Raw genomic sequence first — 25,440 nt, 5'->3', positions numbered from 1 at the left:
TATAAAATCGTTGGTGAAAAGTCAAAAATCCGTTGGTAAAGGTCCCAAAAACCCTATACCGACGAGTAAAAATACCTATTCCAACACTTATTTTGCCGTCGGTAAAAGCCTTGTAGGTATAGACCTATACCAACGGATATAGCGTTTGTTGGAATAGATTTATTAGTTTTACCAACGGAATATGATTGTAACTATTGGTTATGCTGTTGAGATAGCACCGTCAAATTACTTATCCTATACCAACAATAAAAACACATATTCCAACAATTTTTTTACAATTAGTAAAAGTCTTGTGCACATACATCTATACCAACGGTTATAGCTTCTATTGGAAAAGGTTCATGGGATTTACCAACGGAATATAACTATAACTATTAATCTCACCGTTGGTAAAGCATCTCATATTTATTTACCTTATACCAATGATAAAATGTATATTCCAACATTTTTTACCGTCAATAAAAATCTCATAAGCATAGACCTATACCAACGGTTACAATATTTGTTGGAATAAATCCATTTGATTTATCAATGACTGCAACATCCGTTGCTATAGATGTATATTCAAAAAGACATGTTTAGCTTTAGCAACAACTATACCGTCGGTAAAATTTTTTATATTAATAATTAATCTGGCAATAAAACTATTATTGTTACCCCTGGAAATATATTATGAATAGTTTAATAACTCATACACAATTAAATTAATTTGCAATAAATTAAAACAATCAATGCCATTAAAAAAACACAAAAACATTCCACTAGAAATAAAAAAGAAAAACTTTTACATCACCTTAAACATATGTTTATAAGGTATATGTCCAAAAATAAACCACCATTCAATCTTGACTAACAACCCAATAAAGCAACAAGAATTTTCCCAAGTAGAACTGATGTCATCTTCTAAACTGCATCACCTACAAGAACCATTTTAAAAAAAAATTACAATTAATAAGATGTATGCAACAATAAAACACAAATATAAAAACTTAAAATAATAAGCTGAATAATATAAAAAAAACTATAAGTAAAATAATATACAGCATGTCATGCCTTCTTTTCAGTTTGAAACAATAAGAGCTTACTTGATGCATTTGGATTTGCTTGATGACTTGATTCATGAGAATGATTATTCCCACACAACGTTTGTTGAGCACTAGAAGCATCAAGTACCTACAAATTATATAAAATAGAAGTTAAAATTGTTTACACAACAATAGCTAAAAGGACTTGCAAACTAGTAATAACTTGTAAAGATTAAAAACAATGATATATATACACACTCCCAGGCCACATCAATCAAATGCCAACCACCCAAATACAAAGAAGCACACATTAATATCTTGGAAATAGACGAGTGGTAATTAATTACCATGACTGTGAGACCTCTCTTAGCTGTCATACATATACATGATATATATATATATATATTTATAGAAAGAGAGGCAAGATATACTAAATAACACAGAGACAACAAAAATCAAACCTATGGACATACAACAGTGCAGCTAGATATACATACATGCAAGCGCATGTGTGCAAGACCGACATTAAAAAAAGGCAAGACAAGAAGCCCAACCTTTCTAGATTGAAGGCTCATGCTTATCAAGATACGCACAAATACATCATCAACTCATGAGTTCATTGTATCTCTTTATTTGAAATAAAGTTTGCTTCTTCTCTATTTTTAGTCAAAAATATCAGGCCCTACAGCTCTGTAAATATTTTTTTGTATCTACTGTAAATGATACTTGGCATTTTATTAGCATTAAAGACATAAAAAAACTGTACTTATTAACCTTTATTGAAATAAATATGATGAACCAATTCTACTAAGTGACTAGTTGCTACTTCACTTATAAATGAACAATTAATCTGGAAAGTCATTCATTCCATTTAGAAGTTTGGTCAGAGTCTGTCTCATATATTTTACCAACTCAAAGGCATTCATTATAGTTTTCCGTAAATTTCAATCAGTTTTAATTTATATAAAGTTCTAGTAAAATATGTAGTATCAGTTTCAGGAATAAAAGTTACAAATTGATTCATGAGAACAAAAAGTTAAGTTTATATCTTAAAATAATCACCGTATAATTAGAGCAACAAAACTTTCATTTCATTTAATTAGTGGTAACTTATGGTTGTGAAATCAATACATTATAGCAAAATTAAATAAATATAATTGATACACTATCATAAATCACTTTAAAAAATAAGCACTTTTGCCAAGATATGATCATATGTTTACTTGGAAGTCATAAAGATACTCCTCCTTTTTCATTCAGATACCAGAGTACAGAGTACCATGTTAAAACAATCATTTTCAAGGTATAACTCCATCAAATAAATTGAAATTTTTACAGATATTTCACATTGCATATTGCAAAAAAATAAAAAGCACAGCTAATGTCATCTGGATGGTTAGCTTTCATTCAACAGGTGGAAATGTAATATAGTTGTGAGAAAATAAAAATCAAAATAAACAGCTCTGAAATACTTTTGACAATCCAAACAGAACTAGTTGTCGATCTATCCAAACTAAAAACAACTTGAAACATGGAGTACAGCTTCTAGTACCTTGAATTCTAAATGAATCAGCCAAGATTGGCTAAATAAATCTGACAGAATTGCAAATGCAGGAATTTTCATCAGGCAAAAGAAGACTCATAAGAAATGATTACCAACAAGCCAATTTATGATATCTTTTCATATCAAATTCTTACTGATTTTTAGTGAGTGTCAACATGAAAGAATCTCATAAGAAATGATTACCATTAATTCTCTCTACTATTAAAGGTATACAGGAATAACTAAAATGCATCATCACATCATCAGATAAAACAAGCTTTAGATTTTTTTTTTGTCTGTTAACTACCACAAGATTTTAGCCTTATCATTAACAATTTAACTCACATAATACCTAATTTTTGTTACAAAAGCAAATCAAATAGAAGGGGTTCCTCCATCATATATTATTTTTCGCATAATCTATTAATAAAATTTCCAATGAAATGATTTGGCACTCCAAAAAAAAAAAAGAAAAAATTAAATAAAGAAAAGAAAAGAAAGGAAAGAATCAAATACAGAAAGCAACGGGAACCAAACAGAGTTGTCCATATTTACACAAACTTAGCTTTGGGTTAACCCCTAAATTTGACCTAATCCCATCAATCTCAAACTAGAAGCTTAACAAACAAACATTTGAAAAGTGTTCTTCTAAGTAACACAGACGAAACCTATAATCATTAAAATGCCTCAATTAAGAATTTTTTTTCTTTTACATAAGAAACCTTACAGAGTCACAGCCTACTGAATGAGCAAGTGAACATCAACATATATAGACATTGCGGATTATATTATCATACTGAATTGGGACATGTAAAAGATGAAGCCCATCAACTTCATAGAACAAAAAAAAAAAAAAATCCATTTTTCAAGTAATAAAATTATATGAACCCTTTCATTTAAGGTCAATTCGTTCATCACATGGACAAAATGAAATGAAGAACCCAATGAAGAAATTGAGACCTTCAACCTGCAATTATCTGATAGATCTTTCTTGATCCAGGAATACCTCAGATTTTCTAAATCACATATTCATATATTCTCTAAGACGCACAGATTTTAGAGAACCTTCAAAAAAATCTCTACTTAGAATCAGTATATTGTCCTGAACATTGGTGAGAGCATGCAATTTGGAACCACCTCGACTTGCATAGACCATTCCATTAATATTTGTTCACATATATAAGTTTGCAAATATTTTCATGGGCAAGTCTCTTGTACACAAATTATCTATACCTCACACCACTTACCCTGCCAAATAATAAATAATTTCACTTTTAATGAGGGTATTTTGAGAAATTAATATTGGGCATCACATCAGGGAGCATCCCACAGTTAACATTTTATTCCTATTGGTTTCTAGTCGAGGTAACTGGTATCTTTTGTTATTATTTGTCCCACAACATCTACCTAAGCCTTAGGGTGGGTCTGGTTGAATGTTAAAAGATATTGAGGTTAAGATTTGAAAATTTGAACTCGTTTTGGAGGAAAACTTTGATATGGACTTGACCTAACTTCAATTAATTAATACTAATTAAAATAAATATATTTAGATTAGAATTTTAATTTCCTATTTGAAGATAGTTGTTTATTAAAATTATATATTCAGAAAAAAAATTATTATATAAATTTAACTAATTAAATTAATTAAATCTTATAGAAAAAGATCAGAGGGCTAACCTTAGATGTTTGACTGGAACTTTGTGGCAACCCTGGGTTACTAGGCTAACCTAACAGCCAAACATAAACCTTGTTGGATAGAGGTAAAATGCTTTTATTTGTCCCACTACCACACAATTGTTCAATCATCAGTTTATAAACATAATTTTTGTTTTAGTTATGGCCCGTGATCCTGAAAATTCCCTAATCCATGTTTCTTTTAAATCCTAAGAGATCAAATGCAAGTGTGGGGGGTCATTTCTAGATATCTATGAGGTCAAATAAATTATTAATTGAAACCTTGAGTATTATATAAAAAGGCAAAAGAAAGCAAATGACAAAGAAGAATTAACTGTGCAAAAATAAAATATGTTGAATACCTGTCTAGGTAGCTTGTTGATGTTGACATTATGTAGTCATATATATAACTGAAATTATATAGTGGTATACAACTGCAAGAGTAAAGAAGTAACATAAGTCAACAATAATTAATGCCTAACATCTAAATACTAAATATTTCATAGTTGCTTGCGATCAAGAAACACCAAAAGGCAAGATGCAAAAGTGAAGAATACACAATTCATTTAACATTTTGAGAATTAGGTCACAGAAAATAAACATCTGGTATAATAGACAAGTCTTAAAAAACATAACTACACTGACTAAAAAGTTTCACGATTCTATCAAGACATATTTCTAAAAATTTTAACAAATAAAATATTTGCACTCACTGAAGTCCACAGCAAATTGTAAATAATCAAGCCATGCAACTGAAACTTAATAAAGAACATGGAACTTCAATTAATAATCTGAATGGTTAAGCATGATTATTGAAAGGGAAGAACAAAACATATGGTGTTTTTGATAGACACAGCATACCTATCAGATACAAAAGCAAATCTCACATTAAATGGATCCTTGAGTGCATTTCTAAGCAAAATACATCTGCTTCAATCATGCTTTTGATTCGGCCCAGTCCACCTAGGCAAAGATCAAAATTGGTTTAAAAGGAAATGTTAGTTATACAAGGCAAAATATTATACCCTAAAGCATTCATCAGCAATTAGTTTAAGTACAAAAATACACCAAACCATGAAAAAGTAATAAAGAGCACACAAATTGACAAAAATACTACCACTCTCCAATTATTCAAATAGTCACACACACACACACAACAATAACTGTCTAATAAATGGTGGGTTATCCACAATTACTCAAAAAACAAAAATGCTGAAACAAAAATTCATGATCAAGGAAAACACATGTGTGTGCATGATATTCAATATTCATGATCGATGTCTAATTAGTTAAGGGTTGATTCTTAGGTTAAGATACTACACAAGATAAAATCACAAACCTGTATACTGTTGTTGACCTGACGGCCATAAAAGTAAGCAGACCTTGTTGTGTCTTTATTGAGTAGAAACCCAGGCCTCGAATGTACATAAATTGAAAACCTACCCTCCTTCTCACCCTACAAGTATTCAATGCTCCGTTAACAAATCAAATTTCTGAGAATAAAAGAAGAAAAAATGTAGATAAATAACAAACTGACAGAACTAACTAAAATCACGGAATCCCTCTCCCAAATTGTTGAAAAAAAAGGTTTTAATGTTACATCATATTTTTTATTTTTTAAATCATGCAACATACTAACTTCTGAAGAAGTTTGATCTTACTAAAACCCTTAATTTGTGGGAAAGCAACAGGTTTGACGATAATTCAGCAAATTAAATAAAAATTATAAGAGTACATGATAAATCCTCAATTGATTTGATTGTTACCTAGAGTCCATTGACTTTAGAGGTTTCTGGGGTAGAGGGTCTGGCTATAGTCATTACTAATTGTTGCTTCAAATACAGGTGCAACTCATTAAAAAGATACAGGTAACATTATCAAAATTTAGTATTAAAAAGTATCAAATGACTGGCTGCCCATGTTCAGATGTTCTTCAGGAAGCAATGGATATTGAAGCTCTAAGATCACTTGCAAGTTCAAGTGAAAAGGAAATCTTATCTTCTCAACCATCAGAAAAAGTTGAGTCAAAGGAGATTATCTGTAACTAGTATGTACACTGGATTCCTAGTAAAATCCCACTTTGAAGAAAAAACATTTGTTAAATTGGAATGAGATCATCACACATGACTGGTTAAATACTTGTTTAAGGTGGATGTCCTTTAGATCAGCACTAGGGTTTTTGAGTTTATCTAATTAACAAACTGTTATTATGGAACTTAATAGTTGAAACTTAATAGTCATCCTTACTAGTCAGCAACAAATTCTAAATTGGAAAGGAAGGTTCCTTCTTAGAAAGCTCTACTGCTTTTACTAGCAAAGGCTTTTGCTAATGCAAGCTAGAGATATTTTCCTTAAAGAATTGCATGAAAAATTAGTAATATGTTTTGGTTGCTAAAAGCTTATCTTTCTACTAGTGCTTGCACATGGCCATGGTCCCACAATTGGGACCATTAACCAGATAAAATGGAGGATAATATGAAAAATAAACAGAGAACACTACCCAACAGTCACTCGTTCCTAACCTTCTATAAAAAGCAACCCTTGCACAAGGTAGTAGCAGAATAATGGAAGAGCCGTGAATAATCCTCAGTACCGATTTCCACTGAGATGGACGTAAGTGTGAGAGAGTTAGTAGATAACAGAAAGACAGTATGACATCGGGAAATGAAACAAATGTCGATATTAAAAATATCAAAGGCTCCAAGGGTTACAATTGATGTAGTGTGAGATTTTTGCAAGGTTAATGTTATGGAGTGCATTGCAAGGCTTATAAACATGAACTGCTAATGCCAGTCATTCATACAGTGCCACTAATAGGTTTCTAAATATAACATCTTGACATGTCCTACCAAGAAGTGGAGCAAGATAACAGAATTATCACCACAAATAAAGTCAGTGATTATGCACTAATCAGCATTTGTTTGATAGATGATCAGCATTCAAAAAATAAAATAACTTTAATGCATGAAAAGGGCAGACTTACATATGATCATAAACGAGCCTGCGTTTTGCTGAGAGATCAAGATCCAAGTTATGTCCTCCAAAGTTATGCATCTGGGAAGGCTGATTAGGCACCTGCCCAGAGATATGTCCTGACAAGTGTGCCTGAGCATTCATCCTGCTCCACCTTGTCCACTTCTAACACAATGAAGCATGAGCTCTAAACAGGAGATGAAGAGCAATATCAGACATTCTTCACGTTTCCAAAAACATAAGTATATGCTATGCTATGCCCTGAATTCAGCAAAGCTCCTCAACCATATAATCTCCACTGAAATTACACAAACACTAGTTCGGATTAGGATGAACAGACACAGCTACCCTGTTCTATGCCAATGTCAGAGCTCCTAATAGACAAAATTAAAATTCTCAAAAACCAAGAATCATACCAGAACCAAAAGCCACCGCTGTCGGTCGACGCCCGGCTGGATTTTGATCAAAGCTTGAAGAAATCAAAGCACCGAGATCCAGAGCAACACCATGAACTCCAACCCCCGAGAAGAAGACTTGAGATTCCTCCTCCTTGGAAACCGATATCGATGCTGATCCTCTCCTTGGCTCAATTCCTTCCTCTCTTGTATCAATTCGTCTCGATTTCTCTCTTCTTCTTCTTCGCTGTGTCTTGGAATCGCGACCCAACGAGGGCTCCAAATTTTGGTAACAGGGCTCAGTAAGGAATCAAACCTGTTCTTGGAGAGTGCGCGCAAGGGCAAGATCGGTATCCACTTCGCTAAGGTTGGTGGACGGCGTGCGGGTTGGCCGCGATACGGCTTGGGCAGGATCCCCATCGCCATCGCCAGTGACAGCAGCAGTGTTGGGGTTAGGGTTATGATCGGCGGACTTAACTCCGGTGCTGAGCTCGTTCGAGTTCTCCATCGTGAGTGATTGGGCGAAGAAGAAGCGAATGGAGAGGTCGGTAGGGGTTTCTGCGGGAGAGAGAGAGAGAGAGAAAGAGAGAGAGAGAGCGAGAAGGAGATGAAGTGACGTGATATATAATAATTTCTAAGAAAAAAAAAGAATGGATCCATGGAATTCATGAGTTTCTATTTTCTATTTTTTATTATTTTTATTTTTATTTCGTGCCTTTTTGAGTTTTGTTCTATAAAATAATATTTTAATCCATTTTGAAAACATCTCAACCCTTGATTTCGAATGTTAAGGATCAGATTTTGAAAATGCCTTTTTATAAAATAATATTAAATAAATAAATTCTTTGTTAATAATTTGATCGTTGTTAATATCTTCCGCTCGAAGGCCTTTGCTTTGTCTTTGTTTACTTTGAATTTTTTTTTTATTTTGTTAAGGGAATAAAGAAGAAGCCGCAACAACACAGCTCAATCCATCAGCTCGCTCAAGATCAAGCCCATCATAGATGGCTGATTCGTTGCACGGTTGATAAGACGATGAAGACCGGATGGAAGACCTACCTCTGAGTAGAAATCAAGGATTAACTGACAGGTTTTATGGAGGTATCTGGAGGAGATCCTGTCATCCAATTCTAGTGCGCTTCTCCCCCACCAAGGTCTAGGGCACAATAGAGAGACAACTGAATATATTTAGGGTTTGAAACAAATTCTTCAAAAAAGGAAAAAGAAGTGGATGGAGTACCTGCGAGAAGGTTTAGGGTTTCGAGGAGCATCCGCGGGAAAAAAAAACATCGATCCTCCGACAACAATGAGAAAGGATGAAGATGGGCAACAATGAGAAGGAATGAAGATGGGTTTGTTGATGTTTTAATAACTTTTGTTTTTGATATATTATTAAAATTTATGAAAAAATATTTATTATTTATATTTTATAAAGTTTGAAGTTTTATAAAGCTCTCTTATTCATTAAGTATTAATTATTTAAATTTAAATATTATAAAATTAACAATAAACTTATTCAATTTAACATAAAGATTAATTTTTTATTTTTGTATGAAATACTTACAATTTCATTAATTTATATAATGAACATTATTTGTTATTATACAAGAGCAAGTAAACAATTATTCATTAAATATTTATTATTTAAGTTTAAATATTAAACAACTACCAATAAACCAATTTAATTTAACATAAAAATTAATTTTATATTTTTATATGAAATAATTATAATTTCATTAATTTATATAATAAACATTATCTTTAATAACATGGGTTTTTTCAATATATATATATATATATATAATATCACAATCCAATGTTAAAAGTAATTTTAAAAATAAATAAAATCAAATATTTATTTACCAAAAAATAAAATATTTTTTAGTAGTTGCAGTAATGAATGCTAATCTTTTAAATATTTATTTCAATAATTATTTATATTAATCAAATAAAAATATATATAACAAATTAATTTATATAAAATAATAAGTTAATTAATTTTCATAAATTTGTAAATTAATTTATTAATTTATATATCCAATCGATATTCATTAGATTGTTATTTTTACGAATGTGCTTATAATTTATAGAGTAAATTATCATGACATTATTTTTTATATTTGTTTTATAATGTTTAATTTTTTAATTTAATTATTATTCTCAATACAAATCTCAAATTTAATTCTGATAATAATATTATTATTATTATTATTAAGCCATGCTCTACTAAACATAAATATAAAAATTAAATAAAATTCAAAACATATAGCTCTACCAACAGAATGATTTCCGTCACTGAATGTCTGATCTATTCTAACACTTATTCATTGGTATAAATAATTTATAGCTACTACATTTAACCGTTGTTATAGATAAGTATAAGTATAGCGTAGTAGTTATACCAATGGAACAATATTTGTAAGTAAATGTCATATTTATTCTGACAAATTGAATGTTCTGTTGGTATAGATAATCTATAGCTACAAATTTGACTGTTACTATAGATAAAAGTCTACTTATACCAACAGATTAAAATCCGTTAGTAAATATCTTATATATAGTGACAGTTTTAAAGTATCGTCAGTAAAGCCAGTCTATAGCAACGGAATTTAACTGTTACTATTGAGATTTGTCAGTATATGGCAATTTTTTGTAGTGATGTAACCTTTTGATCCCTTTACAATTTTAATTTAGACATGCTAGTCCCTGTAAACCCCAAAACCTAGCCTTAAATCATCAAAAAGACGGAATGCCATGGCTCACTTAAACATAGCAGAGGGAAGTTACAATTTAAATTGAGGGACTAAAAAGGTAAGTTAGAAATAGTAGAGGGAATATGTAGATAATTATACCATTATTTTACTCAAGTTAGAGCCACACAAGCTCCTTCACTAGTACAATTGAAAGATGTATCTTTTACTAGCTCATTGAGTCTCTTCAAACAACGATCTGAAACCTATTATTACATCATCATTAACTCAAGCTTCCAATTCAAGGCCAACATCTCCATATTCAGCGCATCCTAGCCCTCTATGTTATATTCTTCAGCATTTTCAAAAGGCATCATTGATAGCCTAAGAAAAACTAATGAGCTTATGAACTAGGAAGTAGTGAAATTATAATACCAGGTAAGCACCAAGCTTCTTTCCTGTTAATCTATATTTGATCCCTTACCACTTTTCTATTGGTTTATGTTGTATTCATTTTCACCCACTTTATTTATAGGTTAAAAATCTGGGCTGAAAGACTGAAGTTCATGATGCAGTACTGCAGAAAGCAGAGAAGAAGGCTAAGGAAGCTACCATTGTAGCTACAGAGGAATCTGCAAAATCTAATGCATCAGTGGAAGTTATTAAGTCGCTTGATGCCTAGGTTCAATTATCTCCATTTTTGTGTTTTCGCTTGCCAGACACCAATAGTCACCTTACACAGCCTCTATCAAGGATTCATGTGATACCTTCTTTGTCTTTTACATGTTTTTATATGCAAATATAATTTTTGTGGATTTTTTTGTAGTTTAATTGATCCTAGAACTTTAGTGCAGTTTGTTTTTCTCATCTATTTCTACTAGTTGATCCAATTAAAGAGCAATACCTTTGACAATTTTGTCACCATTATCAATGATAATATATTTTTTTATTATCATGCTATGTATTAATTGGGACTTGAGAATTATCACATCTTTGTATTCTTTTGCCGACCAACCTGTTAGTGTTGTATGAGGTTTAGTTGATTCACATAGTTGAGATAAATAACTTACATTTTTCCTTTTTTTTTTGGTTTGAAGGTCAAGGAAGTGATGGAGAAATTTCCCCCTAAGGTCGGTAACAATATAAAAGCCATTCATGTATAAGTGGAGTCATTCTTGAAAAGTAATGAAAGTTGAGCATCAAAATTCTCTTCTTCAACTATATTAGATTCCTCTGGGGTTGCTCACTCGCATACAATTAGTGAAGGGTCTGCCTATGTCTATGATCGTAATATTGAAAACAAGATAGTCACTGATACTAGTACCAGAGAGAATACCATTCATCAAAGCACAAATGCTTAAAGTCACTGAAGATGTCTCCAGCAAGGCCTGGCAATGATAAATGCTTTGGTTCTCAGCTTCTCAACACCGTCTTCGTGTGATGATGATGGACTTCATTTATAGAGCTACGCAATGCGCTCGCTGCACACCATTAATTAAAGTTCCATCTGAAACACTGATCAGAGAGAAGCATCAATGATTGATTTCACGTACGAGGAACAAGGTTAGCTTCAACTCATAGATAAGGAAGAGGTCGATGATGAGGATGACTGCTTCTAAGCCATTGACAAGTTGATCATTCAAGGTATCAAGACCGAAGATGTCAAGAAAATCAAGGACGTCGGGATCTACACCGTCGATGATCTCACGGTGCATATCAAGAGGAGCTTGACGGTGAGCAAGGGCTTAATTGGTAGCGACCTCCTCATCAAGTACAAGTCGGTTATCAAAATCACTACTTGGAGCCAGGTGCTGGACAAGCTTCTTGGCGGTAGGATCGAGACGCTGAAGTGTTGGTGAATTCCAAGATCGGTGCAAAAGCCAAAATTCTGAAATATCATATCATCAAAAACATCAAGATCTGTTTACAAAATTGTGTCTAATTACGAACCATGCTAACCCTCCTTTGGATTGTCCCATGCAGTCCAAAGCTTGATATTTCATGGATTGAGAGTGCAATATTATTTGGAAAGCAGCATCACGAAATTATCACGAGAGCTAGTGTATCCACTTTGTTATATATATATAATAAAATAAATGAACATGATGAATTGTTTTGGAAGAAAGGTGAGTGAGTGATATTCAGGCAAGCTTTCCAGAAATGGGTTTCAAACATCACCGGTATGCTCCATAATAAGGTAAGCGATGTTCTTTGCTCTCAAAGAGACCAAGAAGGTTGAAGTGTGGATTCCCAATGTAAATAGTTTTATATTTTCAGTGAATGATGTTTGCTGGGCACTGTTATAAAAATGGATCTTATGTGAACTTTGAAGCATTTCATATATATATATATATATAAATATATTAAAGTGATGAAGTATGTTGGGGTCTTTTTTTTAAATATTGTTTTTTTAATTAATTACTAGAATAGGCATTTTTAGAATTATTTACCAAATTAGGTATTTTTATTTTTTTAATATTAAATTTTTAAAATTTTTCATACATGTAGTTCCACCTGCTTTTTAATATTAAAAATTTCATTTTTTAGAAAAATGGGCAGGTCCCACTATTTTTTTCATATTGAAAATTTATTTTTAAAAATCGAGATGGGTTTCTACTAGCTTAAATTAAAAAACGATTTATCAGCACCTTATCGTTTCATAAAAATTTTTACAACCGCTTTTATTCTCACTCCTACTTTTACGAGTATTACTGGGTTTGGGGAAGGGTTGACGATTCGAATTATTGAGAAGAAACTAAGCACTCACCCCATTCACAAAGAGTCATTTCGATCAAATCGATCCTAACCATCCATTCGTTAGGGTGGAGCCTATATAAACCGTAAAAGTAGAGTTTTGAATAAAACTCTTGTCAGAAAAATTTTTATGAAACGACAAGTGCTTTTAAGATAAAAATTGCTTTTTTAATTTTTAAAAAAACTAGTAGGACCCATCTCGACTTTTAAAAAAATAAATTTTAATATTAAAAACTAGTGGGACCTGATTTTTTAAAAAAATAAAATTTTAATATTAAAAACCAGTGGAACCCACAGCTATTAAAAATTTAAAATTTAATATTAAAAATAAAAAAATACGTAAATAATTCTAAAAATGCCTATTCTAGTAATTAATTAAAAAAAGCAATATTAAAAAAAAAAAGCCTATGTTGGGAGAGAAGATGAGAAACATGCAATGGAATGGCATGCATGTATACTCACGTGCATTAAAAGCCCTTTGTTTGAAGAAAAAATGCAGCCCAACATTAATTATATGGAGGGACCAGCCATTTGTTGTAAATGGAAATGTGAGTAAAAATAATAATAATAATAAATTAAAAAAATGATTAAGGAATGAAGAAAGATCCCTTGCAAGTGACCAAGTGCTGTATATTATATTTATATTTGCAACCAGCATTGGTAAGAGTAAAATTTTATTACTCAAGAAAATGATGATCACCAAATTGTTTTTCTCTTTCCCGTAGACTTACAATAAATAGGCGAATGAAAATAACACTAAGAAAGGTGATAATTTGAAAATATACCAAAAATGGTAAATTTTCAAATATCAACAAGAAATAAAAATTTTAACAAAATAAACGCTATTGCTACAAACGGCAAACAAATCAGAGATTTCTATCCTAAGATATAACGAAATCAATTATTACAAAAAAGACAAAATTAGGGTTTTCGAGGTCTAAACGATGGAATTTGGCCAAATTTTGGTATGACTTACAAGCAAAGCTAGTGACTTGTGCTTGTTGACCAATTTTTCTTCAATTAAGACCCTTAAGAACCAAAACTCCACCGCTTGAAAAATTACCAGAATACCCTTGTTAGTCCATATCCCTTTTGTTCAAAAAGACACAGTCTTGCACCTCAATACGCCCTCATCAAATGTGTAATCACATTTGTGTAATTTATAATTTTAATGAAATTTGTATGTATTATAATAGAAATCATGTTTATTTTTATTCTTATAAAACACCAATATACGTATTGTTTCTCTATGTTTTTGAATTACTATATATGAGAATATAATTTTTTTGGGTAATGAAGTTATGAACTTTGATAAAGGTAAATATGCAAAACTTCCTAAAATTTTATTTTTAATAAAACAAAAGGATTATTTAAAGAAAATGCAAAATTAAACTATTTAAATTAAATAATTATAAATTTAATTTTGAAAAAAAAAGTTACAAAACCTTGGGCACTGGAGTTTAGTAGGTACTTAAAGATCATTCTCAAACATTCCAACGGTTGATATTCTCAAGACCAAGATCCAACGGCTGACAACCTATTAAATATCTCTTATATAAATAAATGCTAAATAATGTCAAAGTTCGGGGAACGAAACTCCCAATAGCTAAAAGGTACTCTTTTTCAGCTAAATTTTCTTCTTGATTCCTTGAATTACTATTTTTCTGTTATCCTGGAAATCTGATTTGCTATTTATTGGTGTTTTATTGTTGAAATTTGGAATTTTGGTGATGAATTTTTGTTAATTTCTATGTTTCATTGTAAAAATGTATAATTTTTTTTTTCAATAATTTGTATATCCTGCATTGTGTTCTGAATATGGATTAGATTTATGAAATTGTATTGTTCTTGTTGATTTTTTTAATTAAATTTGTTATAATTTTGAAAAGGACTAAGAACTTGGTTAGATAATGTACTTCATTCCTTAATTCTATGAAACTACAACCAGGAGTCTTTCGCAGACCTGCCTTCTCCATCATAGTTCTCACTCTGGCAACTTCTTTCCACACGTGCGGATTGAGTGCATTCCCCTGGACCTCAATTGTGTGGCGAATCAATTGCTAAGAGTGTCACGTCCCAGCCCCACCACCGGGCCCGTAGACAGATCGGCCGCATCCAATGGGACTGGGCCCCACTGGGTGCAAGGCCTCAGATTTGACCTGGTCAGAGTCATCCCTAAGAAGCAGAATATGAACAATAATATACAAGCACAAATAGGATAATGAAGACTAAAATAATACAAGTATGGGCTTTAGCAACCCTACAGAATACAGAGTCATACAAACAGTCTAGGGACTCAGAATATGTCAATAGAATACCAATCTTACTCACACAAAGAGGATTACTACAAGGATGATATCGGAAAAGGAAATATGACTCCAAGATACACCCCGATCCTAAACCTAATCTTCTCCTGCGAAAAAGGGAATTCACAGAGTGTATGAGCCACAAGGGCCCAGTATAATAATCATAATAAATGCAGAATAATCATAATAATTTACAAAGAAATATAATAATCGCCTAGAATACAAAAAATAACCAGAAATACGAAAAACACACAGAAAACAGTCGTGTACATCTCCCTGGCTAATAATAGAAATCAACAGCACGAGGCTGGATCTTCGACTGTGAAGTCGGAACAGAACAAAACAGAATATCAACAGCCGTAGCCGGATCTTCGACCGCAGTCGGGGGTAGCACTACTACAGAAAACATGTGCACATGGCTAAGACTTACTCCTCCTAGCTGGGCGAGCCAAGAATGGAGATGTACTAAAAACCACGGAAATACAAAATACAGACAGAAAATACCAAATAACTAATGCAATTAAATAATTAAATACATAAATAAATTTACAAAAATAATTAAATAACTTAAATACATAATAATTGTCAGAAATATGGAATTTGCGGGTGTGAGAGTCTACATGGCTCCGAGCTACAGAGTTGGGTTCACCAAGTCCTGCGAACTACAGCTCGCTACGGATCTACCCAAGCAGAATAATCTAATTTAGGTTACAAAACTTGGGCCGGGCCTAAATTACAACTATAGCCCGAGCTAATTCAACAAATAAAAGAATTCATAGCTAGCAATTAAAGTTTTTCACAAAAATTTAGCTAAGCAAATAAAATTCTCCATGAAAGCTTTAAACATAACACCAGCACAATTAGCTTTCCAAGATTAAAATCAATACTAACCCGTGATTCTGAATATATAAATCTATACTTCTAACATGCACCACAAGCATTTAAGCAATACTAAAAAATAAACTAAACATTAACATGGACACATGATATGGACGAATTTTCAATGAAAAGGAATTTCTAAATCATGTAATGCATGCATACACACACACATACACATATATTTATATATATATACAACAAATCATAATGCATGACCATGTGTGTTAACAAATATCAACTAAATTATTTCATGGCTGCATACTCACAATATCAAGCTTACAAACATGTAAACCTATATCCAAATGATTTAAAACATGAATGCTAGTCTACATGTCCAGACTTACAAGGTGCATACACAAATATCATAATTGAACTATAGGCATCCTTTGGTAGTTGCATGCTTGCAAGGATACACAAGAATACAAGGTGAACAAAATCAAACATGCTTTCAGGTTGCTATGCATGCTTGCAAAATCATGAGAGATAAATAAAATCATAACAAAATAAGGTTGCAGGTTCCATCTTTCTCAATGTTGCAACATGCACACATAGAGTTTAAACTTAAAATTACAAAGGCATGCTACACAATATAATTCAAAATGACAAAAACACTCCATGACATGAAAGACAAGCTCAAATAAATACTCATAGTTAACAACAATTATAAACCAAATTAAAATTTTGACCAGCACATGATTCATGCAACAAGGTATAACATGTAGAATACTCAAGAGTAATCTCACAGGCAACATAAAAATTTCAATTTCAAACTAAACATAATTAGCATCTAATCATCTCAATAAAAGGTATTATAAGGCTATAAAATTACTCAACAACCAAGTATAAACACTCAAGTGAAATAAAGTGTTATCACGAAATCAACCAAGGTTTAACCATGATAAAGAGATCCATAAAGAATTCATGGATTCACATGCTCAACACAAGAGATATAAATACATGCTTTAGCACCATCAAAACAATTAAAACAAGGCAAGAAAATCTCAGAATTTCTGTAAAAATTTCAGCCTACCTCTAAGCTTGTTGGTGAAAAGATCCTCTCAAAATCCAAGCTTGTTGTAGTGACCTGAGTATTAGTGCCTAGCTTGGGGCTGTTTGCTTTTGTTTTTGTGTTGTTTTTTCTGTTTTTCTAGCTCCTAGAGCTCTTTCCAGGCAAAAAAATAAAAATAAAAAAAATACTTCCTTCCAGATGGAATTTGTTACGTAGATGTCGACAGTAAAACATGGTAACCACCTTCTTCAGGCTCAAGCTCAAACAATCTCCGTGCTGCCTTTTCTCCTAACTCTACATTCTTGTGAATCTTGCAGGCACCAAGCATCGCACCATAAACACTAATGCTCGGTTTAATCAGCATCTTCTCAATGAACTTCCAAGCCTCATTGAGCCTCCCAGCACAGCCAAGAAGATCGACCAAAGTCCCATAGTGAGCAACTGCAGGCTCCAATCCGTAATCTAGTTTCATGCTCTCAAAATATCTTTTTCCCCCATCAACCAAACCTGAATGGCTGCAAACCAAAAGAACACAGGAATGTTACATCATCCAGCTTTACGGGTCCTTTTCACATCTCTTCGAACAGCTCAGTAACATCTCTTCCAAACCCATGGCTTCTATACCCATCTGCCATTGCACTACATGTTGTCACATGGCTCTCATCCATGCCATCAAAGAGCTTTTGAACTATGCTTAATCCCCCACATTTAGCATACATATCTACAAGGGCAGTCATGACAAATATGTTTTGATCCAGACGCAACCTTATTGCATGCCCATGCATCCATTTCGCTTGGAGAAGCATTGATACATCAGCGATGTGAATGAATCTGGCTGAACATTCTTGCTGCTGCACATCCTGCAGAAGAGACGGAGAGCATCTTCTGCTTGCCCATTCTGCATATAGCCAGAAATCATAGCATTCCAAGAAACGAGAGTCTTTTCTGGCAACGTCTCAAAGATCTCAGCAGCAATGTCCAGTCTCTCACACTTGCAGTACATTGTGATAAAACAATTCGTGACTGACCTCCCTTCATCAGCATTTCCTAGTTCGCCGCAAGCATGCAGTACAGCCATTGCCGTGAACGCCTTACGGCAACATCTTCCTGAACAACATCATTGCCTCTGCAGCATTCCTGCTTTGTGCATATCCATCGATCAAAGATGAAATCTACGACTACCATCACCGTCTTGGTTTTCATAGATAATTTTTTATGGTTTGTAGCTGTATTTGCTTTGCTTGTTAATTTTGATATTATAATTAACAACAAATTTCTCAAAGAAACTTCTAATATGGTTCAGTTTTACATAAAAAATTTATTTCTGTAACTGACTTCTCAATCTGATGGCAGGATGACCTGACACCAACACCTGGCCAACAATGCCACCAAAGTCGGTTCACAATACAATACAGAGAATTATATAGGCAGCTGGTGATGATGAGAATGTGCTCTTAATTTGAGCTTTGCGGCGATCTCATCCATCATTGAATAGATATCTTTCATCTCTGGTTGGGATCGATCCCCAGCCTTGAAACTGTGAACTATTTCTTTTAGATCGAACAAGCTATGACCAGGCATTGTCTTCACTGCTCTTTGTTTCATCATCTCCTTCACCTTCTCAAAGTCTTCCCATCTTTCAGCTACAATGTATATGTTCAATAATAACGCATAGCGAGAGCTGTTGTAGGGTTCGAGCTCAATCAGCCTCTTGCCTATCTGCTCACCTAATTCTATGTCTCCATGAAAACGACATGAACCAAGCAAAGTACTCCACACCAGTGACTCGGTGTCCTCCGGCATGCTCATCAACACCTCTTCCGCTTCTTGAACCATACCTAGACCCCCATATAGATTCGCCATGCACCAATAATGAGCAAATGTGGGTTTGAGACCATGTATGCTTGTCATCTTGTCGAAATATCTCCTTCCTTCATCCAACAGCCCAGCACGGGAACAACCCAATAAAATCCCAACAAATGTAGTTTCATCAGGTTTTACTTCTGAATCTTCTTCACCTGAAGATAAAAAATCACAAGAAACACACTTAGAACCAGCTCATTCAAATCATCTCACAACAAAAGTCACACATCAGCTAAAACAAAACCAACCTATTTGAACCATTTCATCAAACAATGCAAGACCATCCTGAGCACAAGCATGAATACAATGCCCCAAGATCATCTTATTCCAAGAAACTAAGTTCTTCTCCACAATCCGATCAAAAACTTTCCTCGCGACATCCACCCGTTTACACTTACTATACATGTCAACCAATGCCGTCTCAAATATCAAGTTGTTCTTCTCCCGAAAACTCCGTACAAAATAACCATGCACGGACCTCCCATATCTGATCAAACCAAGTCTCCCACACGCTGTGGCAATGCTGACTATCGTCTTCACATCAGATAAGACTCCAGCCCTTTCCATCTCCCTAAAAAGCTCGAGACCGGACTCCGGGCACTGGCATTTAAGACAACCACTAATCATGATATTCCAAGAGACCACATTTCTTTCAGGCATTTTATCAAACAAGCAACGCGCACTCCTCAAGTCCCCGACTTTAACATATCCATCAACCAAAGAGTTCCAAGAAACCAAGTCTCGCAGAGGCATTTCATCAAACATAGCCCGGGCATAGCCAACAAGGCCACAGGCAGCGTAGGCATGGATCAAGGAATTGCAAAAGACGACGGAATCAGCGCCGCGTCTGATGGCCTGGGCGTGGACGACCTCAGCGTCGGTCTGGGAAGCGGAGCGCGCGCAGGAGACAGCGAGAGGGAGGAAGGTGAAGATGTTGGGGATGAGGCCGGAGCGAAGCATGGAGGAGAAGAAGGAGACGGCGACATGAGGGGAAGGGGAGAGGGAGAGAGATTTGAGGAGAGTGTTGAAAGACAAGAGGTAGGGAGTGGAGGGGAGGTGGGAGAAGAGAAGGAGAGTGTGAGGGAGAGGGGCAAGGGAGCAGGAGAGCTTGAGGAGGAGGGAGGCGGCGAAGGGGTGGCGGACCAGGGAGGAGGTGGTGAGGTGAGCTTGGCATTGGAGGAGATGGTGGAAGGAGGAGGAGAGGCGGAGAGGGAGAAGGGAAGGGTGGTCGAGGTAAGGGGGGCGTTCAGGGAGGAGCTCCGGCGAGGAGGAAGTAGTGCTTGGCTTTGATACTTGTCTTCTACTTGGAATTGAGATGATTGAATCCATCTAAAATTATTGTTTGCGGTTTTATTGTTCATGGAACGGATGATGAGGGAAGGGGGAGGGAGGGCGGAGTTACTTGAACAAGTGAAGTGGCACTCACTTGTGTGTTTCTTTAAATAATTAAATAAATAAATAAGTTATATCGGGATATATTGATTTTTTTTCCAAGTAATAAGATAAATCAGTGTTATTTATAAAATAAATGATTAATTAATTATATATAAGTAAGTAATTAGAGATAATTCAGATGAGTGGTATCGCAATTAGTTACCATGCGATAGCTCAAAAGTTTGATTAAAAATTTAAAATTTACTAAAGTAGTATTAGAGCCATCAAATCATGGCTTAGTCAGCACTAGGTATTTTTAAAATTAAAAAATAGTGGTTTTTATATTTTGACTTTTTATTTTTTATAATTATTAAAATAATTTATTTGTGGGGTTTTTAAAGAATTTTTTAAAAATATTATTTCTTTAAAATTTATTATCTTTTACAAATCATTTATTTTTAAAATAATAATAATATATTATTATAAAAAATAAAATAGCAAGCATTATTTGAAAAGTAGGGTTATTTCATGCATTTTTTTAAAAAAATTTGGCTACCACCTTATACCATAATTTTGTTGGTATGCACCAGCGTGAACATATATATATATATATATAGATAGATATAAATATTAAATTAACTATTATTGATATTATTTTATAAATTGTAAATGGATTATTTTATTATTATTTTCAATAATTTTTTATTTTATTTATATTTTTATATGAGTAACTTGCTTGTAGTTTAAAAATAATGTAAAACCATGGATTATAGGTTTATCTATAAGGGTCTATAATCTACTAAAGAGGGGAGACACATATAAATTAATCATTGTTCATTGCATTTACACCACTTTATTATAAAATAATAATAAACGAATCTATTAATAATTTATAAAATTATATCAATACTAATAATAAGTTTATATTATTGTTTATTTTTTCTTAAAAAAATTCAATAAACTAGAAGAAAAATGCAAAAGAAGAATAAGAAACTAGGAGGAGGAACTAGGAAAGAAGAGAAAAGAAAATTTAATTAAAAAATAAAAACAAAAATAAATAAATAAATAAATAATAAAAAAAGAATAGTTGATTTACTTTTTAAAAAAAATCAAGTTAAAAAATTAGCCTTATTTTTTAATAAATTTTTTTAAATTTATTTTTTAAAAATAATTTTTAAAAAATGCTGCTAAATTAATTATTTTTTAAAATATAAAATGCAGCTAAAGTTCACAAAAACGATGCTAACATAGTGGCATTTGTTTGTAAATAAAGCTATTAATATATTAATTTTGTTTACATGAACTGCTTTATACATTTTTTTTCTTTGAGGAAAAAAACTGACTAGTAATGAACTGGTTTTTATTCAATGCATTGGTTTATCCATATTTTTTAAGAAAAAATAAACAATAACATAAACAATATTTGCAACATAAAATAGATTTAGCGACTATTCTGATTATGACTACCAATAAACAAGAAGCCTAACTGGAACTCAAAACAAGAAATAAAATAAAATAAACACTGTTGAGTTTTTCTTTTGCTAGAGTAAGTATATTTTATCTATTTTCTTTTCTTTCACGGCTGAAACCAATGGTTGCTTGTGTTTACCCTATCTGTAATACTTTTTGATATATAATATTAGTTTGTGGAGGATGCTGGTTGGTTAGTCAAGCAAATTTCAAATTCTTCTCTCTTTTTGTGTGCATTGACCAAAGAAACCCAAAAAGCATACATTTAGACAATTTCACAAACACCTTTGATTTCACTGGGCATTTCATCAAACATCATTGTTTTCTTTATATTCAAAGGCTAAAACCTCATCAAACTAGTATTAGAGCTCAAGATGGCAACTAGTAGTAGTTCGACAGTGCCTAGCACTCCGGTGTCCCTTTCTCAGCCGTCAGTCCCTATGTTCACAAGGTAAGAGTATGGCAGGTGGAGCTTGCGGATGAAAACTGTTTTTAGGTCCCAGGAGTTGTGGGACTTGGTGGAAAATAGGTAGCTGAGTCTAAGGATGAAGCATTGGAGAAGGAGAACAAGAAACGGGATGTAAAGGCACTTTGCCTGATCTAGCAAGAGGTGGAGGGTCCAAATCTAGATCGCAGAGCAAAAGCCAAGTCAGCTCATGAAGCCTGGGAGATATTGAGGAAACAATGTCAGGGAACGTCCAAGGTTTTGTCAGTGAGGATACAAGCTCTATGGAAAAGCTTTGAGACGTTACAAATGGGTGATGATGAAGGTGTCCAGGTGTACATCTCTCGAGTTATTGTTATTGTAAATCAAGTAAAAGCACTTAGTCACAAGCTTGTGGAGTCGGAAGTCATGTCCAAGGTTCTTCGAAGCTTGGCTTCAAAGTTTGGTAGCTGTGGCTATTGAGGAGTCAAAAGAGATATCAAAGCTCTCTCTAAATGATCTCTTTGGGACTCTACAGGCTTATGAAGTGAGGGTGAATCGCATCGCTACAAAGACTGGCAAGAAAGCTCTCCATGTTAAGGGTGTATCCACAAGCACCAATCAAAGCAAAGAAGGAAGTCCAGGAGGCTCTTAGGGTGACAACAAAGGTCATGGGAGATCAAGGGAGAAAGAGCTCGAGGGAGCAGTGGAAGAGGCTTTGAAAACAAGAGCCACAAAAAGTGTTTTCATTGCAAGAGGTTCGGGCATGTGAAAGCTGAGTGTAGAGCAAGGGAGAAGCAACTAGAGAAAGGAGCTAGCCTTGTAGCTAAAGAAGGTGATGCTGGTAATCTATTCATGGCAAGCAGCTTCACTGAAGTTCAATCATACTTGGTCTGGTTGATTGACTCAGGGTGCTCTAACCACATGATAGGAGATAGGTTGTTGTTCAGTAGCCTTGATGAGTCATTAAAAGTCTCTGTGAGACTTGGGGATGACAAGGAAATGAAGGTCCATGGTGTAGGGACAATGACAGTCAACACTCAGTCAGGAGCATAGAAGATGCTACATGGAGTTCCATATATAAGGGCTTGCACATAATCTCCAAAGTGTGGACCAACTGCTCACCAAGGGGTACTCAATGGTGTTTGCTAATGACAAATGCGTTATCAGTGATAGTCAAGAGAAAAATCAAGTTAATTATCTCCATCACAAGGTCTAGGAACAATATGTTTCCATTGGAATATTGTGAAGGTTGAGAGTCTTTCAATTGTTGTGAGGAGTCAAACACCAGATGAGCTATGGCACTTGCGGTTCATCCACCTGAATTATAAGAGCTTAATGTCTCTAGCTCAGAGAAGAATGGTGAGAGGGATGCCTGAACTCAAGCAGAAGTTACAATGTGAGGATTGTGTAATGACAAAGCAAGCAAAGAAAGCATTTCCTAGCGGTGTATCACCAAGAGCAAGCTCTTGTCTCCAACCTATACAATGGGTGAAAATAGGTATTTTTACTTGTTTGTTGATGATTTTAGCATGTGGTGCTGGGTGTTTTTCATCAAAAACAAGTTAGAGGCTTTTGAAAAGTTCAGAAGTTTCCATAAACTCATGGAAAAGATAGACGGGCATGAAGCTCAAAGTAGTAAGAAGTGATAGAGGAGGAGAATTCTCTTCAAATGAGTTCCAAGGGTACTATGATAAGTTGGGGATCAAAAGAGAATTTATAGCCCCTTACTCCCCTCAGCAGAATAGGGTGGTGGAGCAAAAGAATAGAACAGTGGTAGAGATGGCCAGGGGACTGCTCAAGAGTAGAGAATTACTTGTAAAGTTTTGGGCAGAAGCTGTGTCCACTACAGTGCACCTCATTAATCGATCTCCAACACAAGCACTGCACAACAAGACCCCATATAAATCCTGGCATGGAGTTAAACCCATTGTAGGTTATCTCAGAGTGTTTGGGTCAATCTCATTTGCTTTAATTCCATCACACAGACACCAAAAGCTTAGTGATAAGTCTAAGAGGTGTGTGTTTGTTGGGTATTGTTCGGAGACCAAAGCTTATAAACTATATAATCCCATCACTTGCAAGGTTGTTGTGAGTATGGATGTAGTGTTTCTTGAGGGGTCTCGATGGAATTGGGGAGCAAATCATCAAGGAGAACCTGAGATCACAATTAAAGAATCAGTAGAAGGATCTGTTGGTGCAGTGGAAGACAATTCTAGAATTGGAGTTACTGATGCAGCAAAGGGAAGTGCAGTTAGTACAAGTAAAGATACTCCTGTACAGAGACAAAATGATCAAGCTGCTCAGACGGATGAGTCACCAACAAAGAAAACCTAATCATTGATAGATATCTACAACACTTGTACGTTTGCATTATGTGTTGGTGATCCAACTAAATTTGAAGAAGCAAAGAAGCACAAGGAGTGGAATGAGTCAATGAATGAAGAAATAGCTTCAATTGAAAGAATAACACCTAGGAGCTGTTAAATTACTGTTAGAAAGCATGTTGTGGGTCTGAAGTGGATATATAAGTCAAAAGTCAATGCTCAAGGCCAAATTGTGAAGTTAAAGGCCAGGTTGGTGGCCAAAGGGTACTCGTAGCAGTATGGGGTAGACTATGAAGAAGTTTTTTCACCAGTTGCTCGATTAGAAATAGTAAGACTAGTGTTAGCATTGGCAGCTCATGTAGGTTGGCTAGTGTTTTATTTTGATGTTAAATTTGTGTTCTTGAATGGAGACATTCAAGAGGAAGTGTTTGTAGTGCAACCTGAAGGGTATACAGTTGAGGGAAGTGAATACCTAGTCTACAGGATGAAGAAAGCCCTCTATGGTTTGAAACAAGCCCCCCGTGAATGGTATAGTAGAATTGATTAGCATTTTAGAGAGCAGGATTCATATGGAGTGAATGTGAGCATGCACTCTACAGGAAATAGTATACAAATGGAGAAAGTTTACTACTAAGCTTATATGTGGTATACAAGATCATCAGATGCTCTCATTGATCAATTCAAATCAGAGATGAAGAAGACATTTGAAATATCAGATTTGGGAGAATTAAACT

At 34.0% G+C, this 25,440-nt stretch overlaps 1 protein-coding gene and 1 long non-coding RNA gene across 4 annotated transcripts; both read right to left on the bottom strand.

Annotated features, from left to right (window-relative positions):
* Positions 1-737: 737 nt before the first annotated feature.
* LOC120271831 lies at positions 738-8,179 on the bottom strand. 3 transcript variants are annotated; one of them, XR_005540063.1, is made up of 8 exons: positions 7,632-8,179; positions 7,226-7,513; positions 6,765-6,844; positions 5,582-5,698; positions 5,104-5,205; positions 4,605-4,676; positions 1,086-1,173; positions 738-917 (listed from the first exon to the last, which is right to left on the bottom strand). It is a non-coding gene; the product is annotated as an uncharacterized LOC120271831 (long non-coding RNA). The 3 variants fall into 3 exon arrangements; XR_005540062.1 differs by having other exon boundaries at positions 7,226-7,402; XR_005540064.1 differs by lacking the exon at positions 6,765-6,844 and having other exon boundaries at positions 7,226-7,402.
* Positions 8,180-18,551: 10,372 nt separating this feature from the next.
* Positions 18,552-20,440, bottom strand: LOC120272175 (pentatricopeptide repeat-containing protein At3g51320-like). Its single transcript, XM_039278939.1, has 2 exons — positions 19,360-20,440; positions 18,552-19,266 (listed from the first exon to the last, which is right to left on the bottom strand). Exons 1-2 carry the CDS (start codon positions 20,438-20,440, stop codon positions 18,668-18,670), a joined length of 1,680 nt encoding a protein of 559 aa, XP_039134873.1. The 3' UTR covers positions 18,552-18,667.
* Between the last annotated feature and the right edge of the window lie 5,000 nt (positions 20,441-25,440).

This window comes from Dioscorea cayenensis, chromosome 11 (genome assembly GCF_009730915.1).
Source record: "Dioscorea cayenensis subsp. rotundata cultivar TDr96_F1 chromosome 11, TDr96_F1_v2_PseudoChromosome.rev07_lg8_w22 25.fasta, whole genome shotgun sequence".
NCBI lineage: Eukaryota > Viridiplantae > Streptophyta > Magnoliopsida > Dioscoreales > Dioscoreaceae > Dioscorea > Dioscorea cayenensis.
The sequence above is the reverse complement of the archived record's forward strand: the minus strand, read 5'-3'. Positions and strand labels throughout refer to the sequence as shown.